The sequence below is a fragment of the Topomyia yanbarensis genome, chromosome 2 (assembly GCF_030247195.1).
Source record: "Topomyia yanbarensis strain Yona2022 chromosome 2, ASM3024719v1, whole genome shotgun sequence".
In the NCBI taxonomy this organism is placed as follows: domain Eukaryota; kingdom Metazoa; phylum Arthropoda; class Insecta; order Diptera; family Culicidae; genus Topomyia; species Topomyia yanbarensis.
In genome coordinates, this window is record NC_080671.1 from 67,508,997 (window position 1) to 67,529,802 (window position 20,806).

Here is a 20,806-nt window from a genome sequence, read left to right on the forward strand (position 1 = left end):
ACTGAATTAGCTTATTTTGTGTATTTTCGAACGAGATCAACAATTTGAAGAAATAGTGATCCAAATAGCAATGTATTGTTCACTTTGAAATGGCCAGACTAATGGACTCACCCCTTGGTGCTATGTTTTTAGTGATTATTCCTCCTATAAGTGAGATTTTTCCATTTCAATTTTTATTAAAATTTACACAATAACTTCGATATTATAAATGATAGACCGATGATTTGTATCTTGCCAAGTCGAAAAACTATCTGAAGCATACTCAAGTTGTATCTAGGATATCTAAGAAGTTATAAAAAGCATTTCTTGGGGAAAATAATTCGTTAAAATTGTATTGGATTGAAAGTGGTTTATGTTGATAAACCATAAACTGTCTGTATGTGTTTGAACTCTGAACTACCCGCCAGGTGATACAGGGTACTACATTGGAAAACCACACAATATAGCAGCAAGTATTTCTCTGGCAGCTATATATCGGACGCTCATTAACTTGTTCGCAGTATGCAGGTGACAAATGAGCTTTAAATCATGAATTATTTATTAATGGCTTCCAATGAAAACCCTCCACCTGCCCGCAGCTAGCACGTCGCGTTCAGGATCTTTTTTGCAGCCTGCAAAATTGATCCTGCATGTGATTGCCACAGCTCTGCACAATGACCATTCTCGCAGAGATAGCAAACTACCGAAAGACCCTTTGTCCTGGCGGGAAAAGCGGAAAAAGTCAACAGCATCTTGCTCCTTTTGCTTCCAGATTTAGTATTTAAGGTTTCCCACCCTAACACTGTGAGGAGAAAAGTTTCACTGCTACTGCATCTTTTCATTTCCTGGTCGCCATGCCAATATAAGTATGTACTATATAATATTATAACAAAGAAAGCGAGGTGAAGTTTATAATGAGTGCGGTTATAAAATATGATGGCACCTTTTCACTTCCGCATAGCTTTTTCGCTTGTGTTGTCCCAAGTTACTGGAATTGAATGCAATTTAATATTGGGAAAAGAAAAACTACTATCATTGTTAAGATTCTTTTGTTATTAGTCACAAATCTTATTGAAAATAAACATGCCTTTTCGATCTTTTTTTCAGATCACCGGATTGGTCGTTGTAGTGACCGGAGCTATCATCCAGTCATCGTATCATCATTATTCAAACTTTCTTGGTAAGTAAAGTTGTCAGGTTTTCGCACTATATTATCATTTGGGAATACCTCTATAGATGAAGTATCGATTGCCAGAGAGGAATAGAGGAAAATGTAAACCTGGACAACCTTCCTCTCGGAAAAATCTTATTTTTTGCCATTCCTTCCTCATTCCAACATATAGGGTTGAGTTGTTTAGTTCCTTCTGCGAATTTTTCAAATCCTTCAAATTCATCTGCAATTTGCTTTCTGTTATCCTATGATAAAGCGAATTATTGATGAGCTAAAGCGATTTACTTTTGTGTTCATACCACTTAAAATTATTTTTTTCTATGAACAACGGATAGAATGAAATCAACAATCGCACTCTTGCAGTTCTGATCATAGAAGGTGGCTTTTAATTACGCTTTGATAACTATAGCGGTTAGGTTGGGTGAGGGTGGTCCATTCAAACTGATTGGATCTGCCATGGATCACCAGCGCACTGAAGTTTTCGATTTCATCGAAGAATCACTGACCGGAAAGCTTGATGGCACAGCTGGTCTTCTGTGTTCAATTTAAAGGGTGCATTCGAAAAAAAATGAACACATAAAAAATAGGTTACCAAATATTTTCGGATTCTCTTCAAGCCTTCTGGAAATAAAGTACTACTAAAGGGTGCTTTTTAATCATAAAAGTCGTTAACAGCAATTATTACTTGATTACATAGCGTATGGTATTCAATTTACAAATTCAATTCGAGTGGTCGACGCTCTTTTTTGACGGCTGAAAATGAACCTGATGCGACTCGCGGTGAATAGAAAAAATATTTATTCAAATATCCATGTTATTCATTCAGTTGAATATCGTACAATATATTCATTTCACTAATTATCTAGGAAAATGTTTTCAAATGCCGGTAAAGCATATGAAACAACAATCATCATTGCTTACATTGTGCCAGGGCCTACTTCGATGCGTTTGAATCGTTGCCGCACGATCGCTTCGTGTAATAATCGGAGACGAATGAAAATCTGCATGGATGAGAGGGCGGTTTGTTCGTTTGACGTTTTCAACTGCGTCACTGAATATTGAAAATGAGTGCGGCTGAATATGATCAATTTTCATTTAATGAAATTGAATATTTTTAACTCTGATCAGTAGCAACTGGATCAAATGACACGTTCCCTATGTCGATCGAAGATTTATGCCTTGCCGTGATTTGTCTTTTCATCATTTCATGATGGGATCAACATCCCTGAGGGGATATTGCGATAATAGGATGGCAACACCCCCGAAGAGATGTTGTCCTCCAAATACGGCTTAAACTAAAGTGATCAGACGTCCCGGATTAGGCGGGACAGTCCCGGATTTCGAGGTCTTGTCCCGCATGGTCAAACGTCCCGGAAAGTGTCCCGCATTTGTCAAAATGCGGATTTTTGTTTCAAAATACTCATATTGTACATTCATATTCAGGGCCGCAGAGAGAAAATACGGGCCCGGGGGGTCCAACGTACGGCCCCCCACCACTGTGTATTGCCTGAGTACAAAAAAAAGTTAATGTTTGAAATTCATTACTGTGGGAGTTTTTTTTAAATACATTTTCGACAGTTTTGGTGACTTTGAAAAGCGTCATTTTTGTCAATAGTATTTATAAAAGTACGGAAATGGAAAGATTAAAAATGTAGTTATTACAGAAATTAAAAATATCTAAACGGCGATCAACGGCAATAGATAAAAGAAAAACAACAGGAAAACTAAATATTAAAAGAATGTAAAAAAGAGCTACAAACAACAAAATCAAACAAATAAACAAATTAATGTCAATTGTCAAAAAATATTTAATCTAGAAAAACCAAAATAAAATCTATAAAAAAAAATGATAAAAGAAAACAGGTAACTAGAAAAAACATATTCGAACATTATTGAACAAATGTTGAAAATAATGAAAAATCGATAAGAAAGTAGGAAAAATTTTAAGAATAAATAAAAATGAAAGAAAAACTACTAAAAAGAATACAAACATTAATATAAAAAATGCATAAAACTGAAAAACTCGATAAATCAAGAATAATAAAATTTATTTAACATTTAAAACAAGACATATTTAAAGCAATAGAACGTTAAGAATGCATAAAATTACAGGAGTGTATATAAAAGACAAGAATAAAATAACCATAGAGAAATTAAAATAAATGGACGAACCGGAAAATTTTGAAAAACTGGAAAAGTGGAATGATGAAAAGACAAAAAGTAAAGAAAATTGGATAATGAACAAAAACGGAGCAAACAGACAAAATGAAAAACAAAGATAGTAGGAAAATGCCAACTTGGTATACTATAGAAACACAAAAATGGAGAAATTAACACTAAGAAAATGAATAAAATGGATTAAATTATTTAAAGAATAGAAAAACACTAGAAATGAAATTTGAAATAAATTAAAATAACGAACTTAATGTAAAATCAAGGAAAACTGCGCATAGTGTTAAAAAAAGATCAAATGTTTTTTTAGGAAAATAAAAAAATCAATATAATATAATATAAACGTACAAGAAAATGGTTAACAGAAAAAGTACTTTCAAAATAGGTTAAATGGAAACAATGAAGAAATAACAATAACGAATAAAATCTTAAGAAAAGGGTATAAGAAATAAATAAAATTATATTAAACGATCAGTGGGAAAAATAAAACTACGAAAAACGAAAAGTTAAAAACATAAGGAAGAAAATAGGAGAAAGGTAAAAATTAAACAATAAGACAAATTGGAATGAATTTGAATAAGTAAAATTGCTTATGGAAATGAAAAAAAAATATGACAAAAACGGAAATAGAAAAAGGCTATGATAAGAATAAATGTAGTAAATAGACAAATTCTAAAAATTGGATGGAATGAAAAAAGAAACAAATACAAAAGCAGAGTATTAAAATATGAAACAATTAGAAAAATTAAATAAAGGGAGCAGAATTTTCTCGAAAAATTGTGAATAAAATGAAATAACAGAGAAAAAACTATAAATTAAAGTAAGTGATAGTGATAGCAATAGAAAAAAGAGAAAGTTTATTTATTTATTTATTTATTTATTTCGTCAATCGATGTAGACTGGTATAGTTACAGTAATGTTTACATTTTTCTTATTTACTAAAATATATATATACGTAATTTTATTATAAATAAAACAATTTCAGCTTTTACAGAATCATTTTCTTATGCGTTAGAATTTCTTTTATGTATAAAATATTGTGTGAGTTTTAGTTTGGACATTGTAAAATCAATTGATTCGCAATAGCGGTTATAAACAGCCATCATTCGATTTATAGGGCCATATTTTGCATAATTTGTGCGATATGGAGTTATTGAGAATATGCTTCGGTTTCGTAGCTGTCGAGAAGGTGCATAAAAGTTCAATTTGGATAAAATTTCGGATGAATCAATACGATGCGAGACGATATTATTAATGAACGAAAGCATTGCAAATTCACGACGTTCCTTCAATGTTTGTATATTGATAAGCATGCAGCGTGCTTCATAAGATGGCAGAGGAAATGCTATCCAACCTAGTTTACGAAGGGCAAATAATATGAATTGTTTTTGTACAGATTCTATTCGTTCTTCATGTGTGCTTGAAAAAGGGCACCAAACGATGCTGCAATATTCCAATATCGACCTAACATAAGCAATATATAATGTTTTGATTGTATACGGATCTACAAAATGATAACTAAAGCGTTTTATAAAACTGAGCATGTTGTTAGCTTTGTGAATAATTGTGTTATAATGATCAATAAAATTTAACTTGGAATCTAATATAACGCCTAAATCCCTAATTCTTTCACATTTTGCTACAGTCTGTCTTCCTAAGGTAATCACAACATTCGGTGTTTGTCGTTTTCGACTAAAAGTGATTGAATTGCATTTTTTCACGTTTAGCTGTAGGAGGCTTTTTTGACACCACGTGTGGAAAACTAGAATTTCGTTTTGGAATGTATCAATATCCTCGGCATTTCTTATCTCCAAGTAAAGTTTCATGTCATCGGCATAGATTAGTACTTTCAGTTTTTTGAGAAGGAAGGAAATATCGTTCACATATAAAATAAACAATAGAGGTCCTAAATGAGAGCCTTGTGGAACTCCTGAGGTGACTTCAATTGGATTAGATTGCTTTCCTTTGAATTTGATTATTTGCTGGCGGTTGGATAGATATGATTCTAACCACGTACGCAGCTCAGGCTCAATTCCCATCTTTTTTAATTTATAAAAAGGAACGTAAAAGGAACGTAAAAAGATGGATAAAATAAAAAAATGGAAATACATAAAAAAGGCAGAATCTTAAAATTGTAGAAATACAAATACAATCCACAACTTGAAAAAATAGATAAATGAAATTTTAACAAAATAAAAAAAATCCATGTAAAAATTAAAAAAAAATGAGAAACATGGATCAAATTTCAAATAAGGGTTAGGGTTGAGTTTTACGCTATGCTGGTTTCGAAAACATTCATAATCCTATAAAAACATGAATTATTCTTTGTGTTGGTGTGTTAGCACACCTTAAAATATTTTACAAGAATGTTGTAACTGATTTCTAGTAAATAGTTCAAAAATAAAAATAAAATCGTTACGTTCAGGAAGCGACGTTCAAAATCTCACGCTCACTGCTCCAAAACGAAAAGATTTTGTATGCGGATTTAACTTGCTACATTAGTTAGCTAATCTTGCTAACTAGTTGATTTAGTTTGGTAGCAGAGTTAAATTTTCTCTTCGAAATCAATCAAACACAATTTAGTAATTTAGTTGAACGTATGCTTCTTAGAATCATTGGCAGCTGCAGGATTGTGAACTGAGAGATCATCTCTTCATGCTCCATGACATATAAAATTCAAAACAAAACTATTAACACTATATTCCTCATAAAAGGGGCTTGTTGTGCACGCAATTTGCTGTTATAATGAAAATGTTGATAAAAGGCCGTATTTGAAAGAATTGTAAAACGTATTTATCTTTTTTCCATTCCTGGCCGCTTTGCAAGAATATCTCCGAAAAAAAGCTACATCATTTGATTACGACCCCTAGACAAAAATGTTTCGGTATCATCTCGTATCTGAATATGATTTTTTATGGATTTTGTAACAATGAACGGCAAACAAAATATATTAAATTGTAAATTTAATTTTTTGGATTATTTCGAATTATTTAGGTATATCAAGAGTTTTTGATGATTCATTTGACCAATTGAGCTCTCAAATAGAGGTAGGGTTACCGCCTCTAGTGGTACTTTCACCAGTAGAGTTTTACTGAGCAGGGGATAGACTTCAAGAGACACATGGGTATCAATTACAATTTCGAATTAAAGTGATCACTCGATAGAAGTTTGGAGCGCTTCCATTGATTTTTATTGTATAAAACGCTTAAAAACAAATAAATATGCACTGTTTTATTTCTTATGCAGCTCGTAGCACTAGGAGGAAAATATCTTATTTTCTTCACATTCACCGTAGAGTGTAATGTTTTGCTAAAGCACTCCACCTTTCTGTGCCGTTCACATTTAGTTGTATGTTTTTGCATTTGTTAACAGTTTTGTCGATTTATGTACTTGGGTGTAGTACTTCGCTCTCCTTCCTTCCTACAAAGAATCTAAAAGCACCAGCCACTCTCGCTGTGAAGGATAACCCGAGCGAGCTTTGCTCTGCTCCTCAATAAACAAACACGGGTTGTGAAATCACACTTCAGTTTCTTTCGAAAATCTTTGTGAGGAACAATGATCCATTGAACCGAAGGTTCAATGGGGTAAAGTAAACCCAAATGACACTTTTATAATAATTTTAGTCAATACCGAGAGGGTTCAATGCGGTACAGTAAACCCAAATGGCACTTTTATAATAATTTTTATCATTACCAAGAGGGGCCCTCCTTAACAATTAGGGCCTGCAACCCGAGGATGATGTTTATGAGGACTGTGTGCTGGACGATTCCTGGTAAAGATAAGGGCAACGTAAAATTGCAAAATAATCCAATGGATTCTTCCGGGCGAATTCGGATTTACCTGAACGAAGACACGAAATTCGTCTCCAAAAACCGGTGTGGCAACCCTAAGCAGGGTTTTTTTCAATAATTACTTTCGATACTAATCCAACGCTTTCGAAGATTGGAAATTCAATAAATCAAAAAAATTAGAGGATTGTCTACAAGACACGACCACTTGTTACTTGTTGTTACTTTTCTTGTTATTGTTCACTGATAAAGATACAGAATTGATTATCAACAAGCACAGATTGAAGACAAGCTAATAAAAGGGATTTTTGCATAATGTATGAATATTTGTTTATGTTATGATTCACTGGTAACCCAAGTAACAATTGAAGTTTTATAGCACGCTACAAGTGCAATCTAAGTTTTATGAGTGGTTATAAAACAACCTTAAAACCTAATGTGTTACTAGGGAATGATACAGAATTAACAAGCGCACAATTAATACAAAATAATGAAAGGAATTTTCTAATTGAATTCTTTTTCCATTATGTATTCATCCTAATAAGGACTGTTTGCTGATAACTATGTTTTGTGATACGGAACGAGAATCCTTTGAAACGATTCGAACCTTGCCGGCGATTCGCTTCTGCTACGTACACACACGAACATTTTCCTTTCGCAGCTCATGTCAAATAAGCACTGAAACAAGGTGATCTCTTTTATCAACTTTTTGGTGCAGATAGAAGACCATCCTTTTGTACGACAAATAAAAATATTTTCATCATTCTTTTTGGGGTGGCTTTCCCATAGTGGCAAGATTTCTAGTTTGTACATTATTAATTTGAAGAATATTTGCTTATATTATAATTTACTGGTAAAGATACAGAATCGACAAGCACAAACTTAATACAAATTAAAAAACGGAATTTTCTTCATCAATTCTTTTTCCATTATATATTCGTCCTAATAAGGACAATTTGCCAATAACTGTCTTGTGATACAGGACGAGAATCCTATGAAACGATTTGAGACTTGCCTGTACGACTAAACGCACTGCATAAACCAGCAATTCGCCATTTGTTCCGCCATCGTCGCTTAGAAATGCGAGCAAAATCCTTCCACCACACAGAAACGCTCCCCTTCCATGACTCGTATCAAATGAAAGATGTATCTGAGACCCTACCAGCAGCAGTAGCAATAACCTACCTCGTTCCATCAGCAGAGTAGGTATGGCAGTGAATTACTTCGGTCAGAAACATTCCTTTTATGTCATGCGATGAAATGTGTAAGACGTTTATGAGTGTCGAGATGAGGTCTGTGTTAGGGAAAGAGTTGCGCAAGTTTGTGAAAATTGTATATGTTTTCCCTGCGGATTTACGGATTTTTCAATAGTGTGCTAATAAAACACACAGATAAATTTGATAACAATTTTTTACTGGCAATTTTCTAAATCGATTAGTGTTCAAATCATGAAAATCTATAAACAATTAATAAAACGTGAGTGAAAACTTGGTATGTCTTCTTACATTTTTCCAAAGCATTTACAATAATACGGATTTTTCAATAGTGTACAGTTGAAATACCAATTTAAAGTTGCAATCAATTTTCAAGTTGGACTTCTCTGAATCGATTGGTATGTAAATGATACAATTCCATCAACAATTAACAACGCTGCAGTCGTTTAAAATTATGCCACATTTTCGCGACGCGGATCGAATTTTAGATTTTAATTTTACACCTAGTCTCAGCCCCATATAGTGTAGTAAAGCATTTTCAATGCTAAAAATCGATTTCATATTGGCGAAATTTGAAGACAATCTCATGACTTCTAATCAAACCATTTAATTGTTTAACCCCTACAAGTCTGATCATATTTTTGTTTCGATTATAGACATTTTAATCTTAAGGTCATTCGCTTCTTCATTCAGATTACGAATTTTCCTATAAAAAAATCTCTATTCCTGTATTTGGATTCGAACCCAGGTGAGCTGCATACATGACATTCAATGTACAAATTCCGCTATGCCCGCTCGATTCTGATCTTGTTTCGATGCGAGAATTAGGTTGGTATAAATATAGTTGATATCAAATATGCAGTAGTTTAGAATTTTCGCTATTCTAGTTACCTCATGCACAAGATATTGAATTTTCAATTACATTCTCAAATAAATTTTTGTCGAAAAAGTATTTGTCAAAATTTTAGTTCCTGTTAAAAATCCGGGCCCCCTTCAAAACTCCGGGCCCGGGGGGAAACACCCCGCCCCCCCCCCCCCTCTCGGCGGCCCTGTTCATATTGTTCAAATCACTCATAAAAATTTTGAGTCGTGCTGCCAAATTTCCCAATTACGTGGAGAATGTGAAAAATGAGCCATTTTATCCTGATTGTCACAATGCCCTTTTCGACTTCTAATATGACCCAGGTCATGAATACTTACGACAATTTTCTCAATCTTACACAAGTTGTGCAATTATTTGGGAAAGGTAAGGTTCTTGAACGCGTCCCGCAATCGTCTTGCAAAACATCTGGTCACTTTAGCTTAAACTTAAGCTCTTTGCCACACTGGCTTAGGAACAATAGCGTATACCTGCTTATTGGCTTTATATGCCACTTACTGTACAATTTTCTTTCATTAGTTTTATTCTCCGTATTCTGTTTGTCGCTCTGGTTCGGCAACTTCCGAAATTTGTATACGTGATGCTCAATAAAATTCATAGAAAAATTTGCTCTAGTATTTTTTAAAATGTGCGCATTCCAATATAAACTACCCTTAATTAAAATTTCTGCCATTTTCATCCCTTTGCGAAAAAAATACAAACCAATAAGTGTGTCCTTTTTTTCGAATACCACCTTTAGTGCACAGATAGCTAACTTTTGATTTATCAATTTTTCTCTTCCCAACACACAACACATAATGAATCAACCGTACGAACTCGACCGGCACGTCTCCTGGGAATGCTTGTGTGATGCCGTCACCGTTCTGTGGTGCCGTACCGTCTATAGGCGAAAGCTTCTGGACCGCACCTATAGTGCTAATCGTGATTGGATCTGTCATATTCGTCGTAGCCTGCTTCGGATGTTGTGGAGCAGCGAAGGAAAGTCCCTGTATGATTATCACGGTGAGTAGAGTTTGACGGATGGTTGTGGTTTTTTCCATGGGGATGATGGGTGGGATTGAAATGACGAACAGAAGGTCAGGGTGTTCATAACAGTATAGTGCAGCTGGCTGGGTGCGAGCGTGAGTTAAATGCTCGGTCAGAAGTGTGAAATAAATCTTGCACTGATAGCAATGACAAGAGACATCATTTCAATTTAAAGCTAGAGAGGCTGTTGTGTACACTACCCGTCCAAAGTATGGTGTCGTTTCAATAAGTAGTATCAGTCGTTTCAGCGACGTTGGTCTGAAGAACAAGGAGTTTGGGAAAATGAACAGTTGGACACTGTCATCATGTGGTGTGAATCACAAAGTTTGTGGCTTCAAAGAAGTTATACGATGGACACAATTATTAGACATGTTTACATAGAAACATCATACATCATTTCTCATATAAAGAAAGGTTATGCAATCACTCCAAAAATCGACTTTCTGTCATATACTGTGTGGGTAAGTGTGTGTGCATTTCTTTAGGGAGCAGACAAAACTTTTAAAAAAGCCCTGAGAATGCAAAAAATGTATAAAACTCTAACGTCTCAGGGAACGGGTTTGGTCTGCCTCTTGACCCACTAAAAACCACTTCTCTTGCCCAGAACCAGATTTCTCCCCGGCACTACCTTACGGTATTACTTCGGGGAGGGATTTTTTATGTGCATAGCACCCACTCTAATTCAAGTACTTAGTAATTAGTTCCTTCAGTAGGGTTACATCACCACTCCTCGACACATCACCAGTTCTCGACCATCCACACAGACTGGAAATTTCCCGAAACCGAGCCAACCAACCAGGTATCGAGGTCAATTCGGCGATTCCGGTGGAGTGCCCGATTCGCTAGTGTCTTGGCGACCCACGCCTGGTGTCTGGTGTCTCATCGTGGACTACTCAGTCTAGTCACCAACGGTGAATCTAGCTTACGCCGACGGAGAGTTCCCCGGCGAAGGAAGTTCTACCGATTCCGGTTCTACTTTGGTTTTAGCACCACTACTTCCCCCCTCGTTCCATTTCACCCCACTACCCCGAAGAGCTATTTAGCTCCCGACTTTACTAAAATCTTGTTCGCGAACTACTTGGTCTAGTCTCCGACGATGGATCTAGCCTAATTCCCAGGCGAGGGAGGTTATCCCGAAACTAAGCGGTAGATATCTCCGGCGGATATCGGTGTTTATTTCGCTGAGCCATTAGCTCCCCGTTTCGTCCCGATCTACTCGATATAGGCCTCGGCGGTGGACCCAGCCTACTCAAGAGACCAGCCAGTAGGTGCTGAGATCCATCCAGCGATTCCGGGTGGAGCGTAGCTTCCGGTTCACTGTCACCCCAACGACCCACTGCTAGCTATTCGACGCGGTATACTCGGTCTAATCCCTGGCGGTGAATCTGGCCTACTCACGAGCTACCCAGTAGGGTGTCGAATTCAGGTCCGGTGATTCCAGTGGAGGCTGACGTCCGATTCGCTGGCGCTCCGACGACCTAAACAGTGGTTTCATGGCGACTTTCTAGCCAATGCAATGGCGCTACTTTGTTGGTTCCTTCGCCACTTTCTCTGCAGCTCGGAGAATATACTCGCGACCACTCTGTTGACAGCGTCCCAGGTATACTAGTAGTAGCACATCTCTTCGAAGATATTGTCAACTGTCACACCAGGCATACCCCTACGAACTTCTTCGAACCTAGGGCATTCGAAGATCACGTGTTCCGGTGTCTCTTGCATGTTCACACACTCCGGGTAAAGGGGTGGCGAAGTATGTCCAAACCGAAGCATCCGTGCCCGGACAAAAACTGGGTCAAATAGAAGTTCACCTGTCATGCTTCCTATGCGCCCAAGCCAACACATTTTGGACGAGTCGGGGGGTCCACCTTCCTTTCATCGCGTTGTCCTACTCCTGCTGCAATTTAGCCAACGAGTCCGCTCGGACCAGTCTCCTTGCGTTACGTGCATTTCTCCACTGGTAGAATTCCACATCCTCGATCAGCGTGATGCATATGGCGATAACGCATACAGCCTCCGACGAAATTGTTCTGTAAGCACTCGCGATTCATACGGCCATCAGCTGGAATGTCCTGTTCAGTTTTTCACGGTTTTTCGCTCGGTTTTTAGCGCAGAACCTCAGGCAGGAACCTCATATCGGAGTATCGATGACGATACAGTAGATGTCAGACGTCTCGTGCTGCTTCTCGGGTCGCCGACGTTTGGTATGACTCTCGCTATTGCGTTGCGTCCGACTTTTCGCAGGCGTAGTCGACGTGGTTAATGAAGCTCAACCGGTCGTCGATTATTATTCCCAATCGCTTTAGTGCACATTTCGATGCAATCACGTGCCTTCTGACGTCCATCTGCATCCGCTGAACCGCTTTGAAGTGACTGACCAACAATACTTCCGTCTTGTGGTGAGCTAGTTGCAGCTTGACGCCGTTCATCCAGCTCTCGATCGCGTCTATTGTCTCCGTCACCGACACCTCCACTTCTTTAAGTGTCTCACCCATCACCGTTAGTTAGGGACCATCCATAAATGACGTAGCATTATATGGGGGAGGGGGGAGTTTTGTATTTTGTGATGATGTGTGACGACAGGGGGGTAGGGGGTCATGTCATGCTACGTAGCTTTTTTAAAGGGGAATAGGGGTTGACCTGATGTCACGACAATCTTACCCGTTTCATCTAACTAACATCGTTTTTGATTTTTTTTAAATCTTTTACGGGGACAACGAGGGGGGTGAGGGTTACCGTCAAGCTACGTAATTATCAGGGGGGGTATATGGAATTTTGTGACGAAATGCTACGATGGGGGAGGGGGGTGTTTAAAATCACTCAAAAAATGCTACGTCATTTATGGATCATCCCTTAGTGACACGTCGTCCGCGAAACCCACGAATTTCACTTGCTTGGGCAGCCGCAGTGTTAAGACCCCATCGTATATTCCATTTCAAAGAGTTGGACCGAGAATAGAGTCCTAACGAACGCCGGCTGTGACTTGTGATCTCCTCTTCGCTTCTGTTTAGACGCCTTCTCAGAACTGTGCAAATTGCATCCACTGTCGATGCTCCTTTGCGGAATCCGAATTGTATGTTGTACGGTCCGCGCTCACCCTCCGTGCATTTCATCAACCTGTTAAGGATGATTCTTTCCAGGAGTTTTTCAAGTGTATCCAGCAGACATATGGGATCGCCCTGTGGCTTCGGGCTGCGGCAACAACACCAGCTTCTGGACCGTCCACATTTCGGGGAAGTTGCCTTCATTTAGACCCTTCTAGCACCATCCTGAACATGCCGAGATATGCCAGGATCGCTGCTTTCAGCACCACGTTTGGTATTCCATCACGACTGGGGGCTTTCTTTAATTTCAGGTGCTTCGATACTTCTGTGAGCTCGTGGTTAGTCACTTACCGATCGTCCGTGTTTAAAACTTGTTCTTCGCCGTGCGGTGTTGGTGTCTAAATAGTTCGATCGCCCCAGGGATTGGCGTCTACTTCTCGGCACAGCTTCTTCTGGCAATCTGACTTGCTAAGTCTGATCTCCAATTTTAAAGCGACCCTAACTTTCCGAAACACTGCCTTGTGCTGTTCTCTATCTGGCTCCAATGTTGCTCTCTGATCCCGCTTTCTGACTCTGAGACAAGCAACGCCTAAGCGTCTCGTTTCACCAGAAAGCTGGACGCTGTCTATTATGTGGTTCCATTTTTCGCGACATTGTGGCGTCACAAGCCGTCGCAATCCTTCTTGTTACATCAGACGCATCCACGTTGTCGGTCTCGCTGTTCGGCCGAAGTGTCTCAACAAAGAAGTCTTTGTTGAAGGCTTTCGTCTTCCACTTTCGCTCACCGGTCATCTTCTTCGTGCTGCAGCAGGGTTCCGTTGACCGATACGCTAGTGGATCGCCTGGTGGTCGCTATGCGTATACGTTTCGCATACTCTCCAATCCATGTTCGCCGTCAATGAAGGACTTCAGAATGTGACATCGATGATAGACTCCCTCCAGTCTCGCCGAATGCGCTAACCTTCATTGCACAATCTACGTTTAACTTTGCTAGAGGCTTTAACTTCTGCCTTCTCACCCATTGATTTGGTAATAGTCTTCTGCAAGGTCGAGCTGCTAGTTGTGGGATCATTCTTCAACTCGAAAAGCATCTCGCTTTTTTGGGTACGCCTGATTCTTACCACGTTTTCCCCCAAATCCTTCAGCTCTGGGCCCTCTCTGACTTTCTTGAACAGAGCTGCATACGTCGTTGCGTCATTGGCTTTGACGAGCGAGGCTTCTCCCTTTGGCACCTTTCGACGATCCGAAGGTTTTCCTTTCTTCTGCTCCCCCTTTCGCTCTTCCTTCAGTTTTCGCTGTTTCCCGTGTTTCTCTTGCCGACTTACAACGGTACTCCAGCTCTCTCCTTGTTGGATGACGTCCTTTCCTTCGGCAACAACAGCGTCCTCGGGCGTCTGCCTCTTGGGCCCGATCTTCCGTCTCCTGGCGAGGATCTTGTCCTCTTTGGAGTCACGGAAACTGGCGTTTTCTCCACTCCAATCTGCGTCTCCTTCCTCTGCTTCTGGGGGGTTATAAAGATAGTAGCCGACGCCAGTGCTCGGTCAGTTACAACAGCTCCACCTTTCCGTGACGTACTCCTTCACGGCAGACACTAGTGCCTTTCGGATTTTGAGAACCATCTCCTTAATGTCCTTATGTACATTGTTTCTCGCGTCCACAAACTTGTGGACCTCCTCCATCAAGTACTTCGCTGCCACTACTTTTGTCTTCTCTGGGATTTAACTCATCCCGCTCTGCTCTGGCTGTTGTTGCTGCTACTTCCCCTCCTCCTGCTCTTGCTGAATGACTTCAGCTTCTGTTGGTGGTGGTGACCTCACCAAACCACCTCTGATGAACGGATTCGCCGTGCCTGCTCCGTATGTGTGAGTTTCTTTGTTTTCTCCATTTTATTGGGTCCCAACTCCGGGCCGCTATCTTCACTCGTTGTACGTAGTCGCCTCTTGTGATCTCATGATTATCTATAAAGCAGGGAGATCATGCTAGTCTTGACACTATCCTTCATGGGAGGTAGTGTCCAAAGCCGGATCGGCGTAAACTCGGGAATGATCCATCCGAGCCTAGTGTCACACACTAAATGGTGATAAGTTTTTTAACGTACCTGGAGAGCTTCCAGGGTTGTGTCGGGACGGAGGCACCCGTGCTGTTAGCTCACTTGCCATTTAAAGCCGATGTCATCCTTCGTTACTCAGGGAGTAAAACAGCACGCCTGTCCGCTCAAAGTCGCCGTCAAATTCGTGATCCGTGTCCTGTCCGTTGTCGTTCGCCATGGTCAGTATGCCATAATCAGGATGTCACTGACGTTGATTTGGTTGGGCTAGGGTGCTTTTATTGCTATGATCTTAGATTACTGCAATCTTCGGATCTTAGCAGAAGCGGCACAGGCTCGCTTTGTCAGAGCTATTTTCGGAGTTATGGTTTTTTTGCAGAGGTTAAGAGGAGTCCAATCCAAAACCCACCATAGTCTAGCAAGATTCCCCAACTCGTAGTAGGAGTGGGGGTGGGAGGGCGGTTCGTTAAACCCCTAGACTCCTGTTGTCCCTACTGCGCCCTGTATGTGTGCGTATGTGCGTCTGTGTGTATGTGACTAAAAATCTCACTCACTTTTCTCAGAGATGGCTGAATCGATTTTACACAAACGTAGTTTTAAATGAACTGTATAACGCTCCCATAGGACGCTACTGAATTTTCAATTGATCGGACTTTCGGTTTTGGTGTTACGGATTGAAAAGTGCGGTCACACAGCCAATTCCCATGTAAACTGGTAACCCTGTGATGTCCGTATGATGAACTACATATTCAAATAAGTTTAACATTACTTGAAATTGTGGGTCTAAATCACTAATGACTAATCAAAGTAGCTAAGGCCACATTGGTCACCTATGACGGTTCTTTAGGCTCCCGGGGAAGTCGCCTAGTTCCTCAGCTAATGTCACATCTGGTTCTCAGCAAACTCTTAACCGATTTTTACAAACTTGATTTCAAATAAAAGATATAATACTCTCGTTGATTGTTATTGAATTTCATTCAATTCTGACTTTTGGATCCGGAGTTACAGGTTGGTTATTTCGTTCACATGGGGATTTATAATATAAATTGGTACAATCGTAATACCTCATAACTTTAAATCAATTGAAATGAACATTGAATTATTTCGATTCGCAGGCCTAGTTAACTGGTGACGAATCAAAGATTCTTGGAATATATTGTTCATTATCGATAATTCCGGAAGTCCCGGGTTCCGGGCATATCCCAGAACTAAAGCCACTTCGGTGATGACTGAACCAATTTTCGCTAAAGTAACCTCTCAAATGGAAGGTTTTAGCGCATTTACCTAAAATTCCACGCGGCCTTCCCTATCGGAAGGAACGGCCGCGTTTCATGAAACACCGCGCTTAGCCGATCTGTGATAATATTGCAAAGTTGCATAACGAAGGGCCGAATGAGAACCAGTGGCGTAGTAGCGGGGGGGGGGTTTGGGGACAAAACCCCCCCCCCCCCGAAATATTTTGGAGAAATTTGAAAAAAAATGAATATGTTAAACAAAAATATGCCTAATATTTTAAATGAAATTCTCAACGTTTCAATTGCAAAAGTTATCTTGTGAAAATATTTCCTTGTAGTGAAAATTGGCTGCAGACTGGACACCTACCTGTCGGCACGTTGTGGACGCTAGCTCAACCGCCGAGGACTATAACGAGTAGATCGCGGCGAAGCGAGGAGCTAGGAGCTTAATAGTTCACGAAACGGATATAGGTACCGAGAGAAATTTCGCCACATTCTGTAGTCCTTGACTGACGGCGAACATGGACTGGAGAGTGTGAGAGAAGTATCCCCATGGAGGCCACCAGGCGATTCCCTACCATATCGGCCAATGGAACCCTGCTGCAGCACGAAGAAGGACGGGCGGCAAGCTAAAGTGGAAGACGAAAGCCTTTAACGAAAACCTCTTTGTTGAATTACTTCGGCGAACAACGGAATCAAGTACGTTGATACGGCTGACGGCTAGAAGGATTGTGACGGCTTGTGACGTTACAACATCACGAAAACTAGGGCCATGTAGTAGACGGCGTGCAGCTTACTGGTTAAATGAGTAACTCAGTACGCTATGCGCTTAGGGTTGTGGTACCGGTAATACCGGTACCGAAAATCCCGGGAATACCGACCCATTTTTGGTACCGTAATACCGGTACTGAACAAAAGCCAGTACCGGTATTTTCGGTACTATACAATTTTTCATGACAAATATGTTAACTCTGCAGGGGGATCTGTTTCAAAATATCGGTATGCAAGATAACGTTTAATTATATTAATTTGCCTTCTAGATAAATCGTTGAGATAACACCTTTGTGTGGGAATGAGGTAGGGCCATCATCATAATAATTCTAGAAGTTAAAGTTTTATTAGCGACATTCCGATTGGTTTCCATTATTCACTGGGTGGCGCGTAATAAGACTATGGTTTAAGTCATGTCTGTATTTGGTTTGCTCTTAAACCTTTATCTATAAAAGAACGAACAGCGTTTAGACTTGGTGAACTGCTTCAAATGGGGCGATTTGTAATTATTGGTGATCGGAAAATTCAGCAAAACTCCATAGTTTACAGGAAAGCAAGGAGCCTTGATATGCATTAGAGAATAGTGGGCGAACGACATAAAGGTCGTAACCAATTTTCAGAAAAGCAAGAGAGGAAATGCGATTAACCTGCTCGGATTTACTGCCATTCTCGCTTTGATTTACTGTTGTTAATAGGGTTTCATACATTTACCATCTGTTCAAATCGACAAAAGTCGCACCACTTAGCAGTTATTGATTTCAAAGTGGCCTAGATTTCGAAATTAAAGAAGGTGCCCTATATCAAAATATCTTCTGTGAAATAAGTCTTGCCATTCCGAAGCAATGAAAAACAATAAACATGTTTTTGATCAGCAAAAATCAATCATCTGAGAATAAAATCATCAGTTTGAGCATTCAATTTCAGTTTGAAGCATTTTTCGAATTTTTTTAAAAAAATATTCGAGTACCGGTACTTTACCGGTACTACCGGTACTGAGGGCTTCAGTACCGTAGTACCGGTTCTCGCTAAAAAGGGTCGGTACTGCGAACCCTATATGCGCTGCTTGTCTTAGATCCAGAAGGCAGGTTCAGAGCGCAAGATCGGAGAGTAAGGAGGAGCGCAAGCGACGTATCTAGAAGGTAGGGACTTTTTAAAACGGGAGATCAAGCTTAGCAAGCCAATTGCCATAAGTAGCTGTGCTGAGAAATAAACGCCAATCCTTGGGGGACGCGTACTGATTCGTCATGACGAAGACGAGGGTCCGTCGACACCAGCTGAAATATGCCCGGGTAAGCTAAAGATAATCGTTGAGGGTCTCTTCCCGAATCACGATTCAACTACCTGGTCACCGACACCGTACGGCGAAGAAGAAGGAGGCAACACAGTCGAGTGGCAAGTGACTAACAACGAGCTCAAAGACGCGTCGATGTGACTAAAATCAAAGAAAACCCTCGGTCCGGATGGAATACCAACCGTGGTGCTGAAAGCTGCGATCCTGGCATATCCGGACATGTTCAGGATGCTACTGCTGACGTCTTTAGACGAAAGTAATCCCCGAAATGAGGAAGGTGCAGAAACTGATGTTGCTGCCAAAGTCAGTGAAGTCACCGGGCCATCCAGCCTCGAATAGCCCAATGCCGCAGCGTGCCATAAAAGAATGAGCCAGATCCTGAAGAGCTACTTCCAGAGTAGAGCACTGCTGTACCAGACGGCAATGCGAGTCGCAGCGGGCGTTACTCAGGGCTCCATTCTCTGTCAAACACTTTGGAATGGGATGTAAGATGCACTGATAATATAAATTCGTGAATATAATAAATCATGCAATGCACGAATTCATTCGTCGTTTTCTGCAACGAAGTATTTTCGTGCATTGTAAATAGTAAGTTTCGTTCATTTCATGAACAAGAATGGCCGTATGGTGAACGAAAGTTTTCGTAAATTTTACACATTTAATGTACACTGCACGAATGTTATCGTTGATAACGACATTATTTTTCGTGAATGAAATGAAATGTTTTGTTTATTTTAATAAACGTTTGTGTATATTACGAACGATTTCGTTGGTCGCATGAAATCTTTTCGTTTATCTTAGAAAAGTTTTCGTATTTATTGACCTCTTATTGTTTTCAGTCGATCTTTTAGGATCGATGTTTTTTTTATTTAAAAAAATCGATGTGGCCAAATCGCTTTTATTGTAATACGACGAAATGGCCGCTTGATGAACGAAAGTTTCTTTTATTTTAATAAACGCTTATGTATATTACAAACGATTTCGTTGGTCGCATTCGATCTTTTAGGATCGATGTTTGACAGCACCGATCTGGCAGAGAAAAACTCAAAATTATTCATGCAAAATCAACGAGCAGTTCACGACGGCTCAACTGATTCTGTACTGCTCCAGATTCTGAATCAACTGGAAGCGAAAGAGGTTCAGGAAATCTTCCTGCAACCGGCGGACACGGATACGACTACTAAATAGTCAGACAACAACAATTATCTGACGAATAGCAACAATGGTTCCATATTGCTCTTTTGACGTGGACGGTTTGACGAATGGTGCTCGTAAATATTATAAAGATATTCGTATATAACAGCGAACGACTCGTTTGCTGAATGAAGCTGTTTCGTAATAAGCCAACGAAAGTCATTTCGTGGTTTTCACGAAAAACTCGTAATAAAAAATAAAAGGGTTTCGATAGAACTACATCATATATACGAAAAATTCGTATATTTTATTAAAGTTGTTTGTACGAAATAAATTCCTAGCGATTTACGAATATATTCTATCAGTGTGGGGTCTTAACAATGCTGCTGCCAAGGAAAGTGAAAATCGTTGGTTTCGTGGATGATGTGTCACTAACGGTGAGACACTTGAAGAAAATCGGTGACGGAGACAATCGATGCGATCGAGAGCTGGATGAACGGGTCAAGCTGCAAATAGCTTGGACAGCAACTGAAAAGCGGTTCAGCGGATACAGATCACCATCGAAGGGCACGTGAATGCATCGAAGCGTGCACTGAAGCAATTGGGAGTGATAATCGACGACTGATTGAGCTTAAACAACCACGTTGATTACACATGCGAAATGTCGGGTCTTTATCTAGTGTTTCGTCATCGATACTGCTTGGGGTGCGGCGCTGAAAACCAAGTGAAACCGCGAAAAGCTGAACAGGACGCTTCGACTACTGGTCGTACGAGTTGCGATTGCGTACCGGAGGCAGTATGCCTTGATGCCGAGATGATCCCCATCTGCATTACCCTGACGGAGGATATCAAGTGCTACAATCAATGAAATGTCAGCAACGTGATGAAGATGATGAGAATCGATTCGATGATGACGTAGCTGCAGGCATAGGATAATACGGAGAAAGGAAAGTGGACCTACTGGCTCATCCAAACCTGTCGACGTGGGTCAATAGAATGCACGGAGAGATGACCTTCAACCTGAAACAGCTTCTACCGAGCCACGGCTGCTTAAGGA

General features: G+C 40.0%; 1 protein-coding gene across 1 annotated transcript in view; it reads left to right on the forward strand.

The window, feature by feature from the left end:
* LOC131678292 (CD63 antigen-like) overlaps positions 1–20,806 on the forward strand; it is a 234,650-nt gene that overhangs the window by 205,558 nt on the left and 8,286 nt on the right. Inside the window, exons 3-4 of the mRNA XM_058958334.1 lie at positions 1,087–1,159; positions 10,091–10,206. Coding sequence (XP_058814317.1) covers positions 1,087–1,159; positions 10,091–10,206 — 189 coding nt within the window. The remainder of the gene's footprint in view (positions 1–1,086; positions 1,160–10,090; positions 10,207–20,806) is intronic.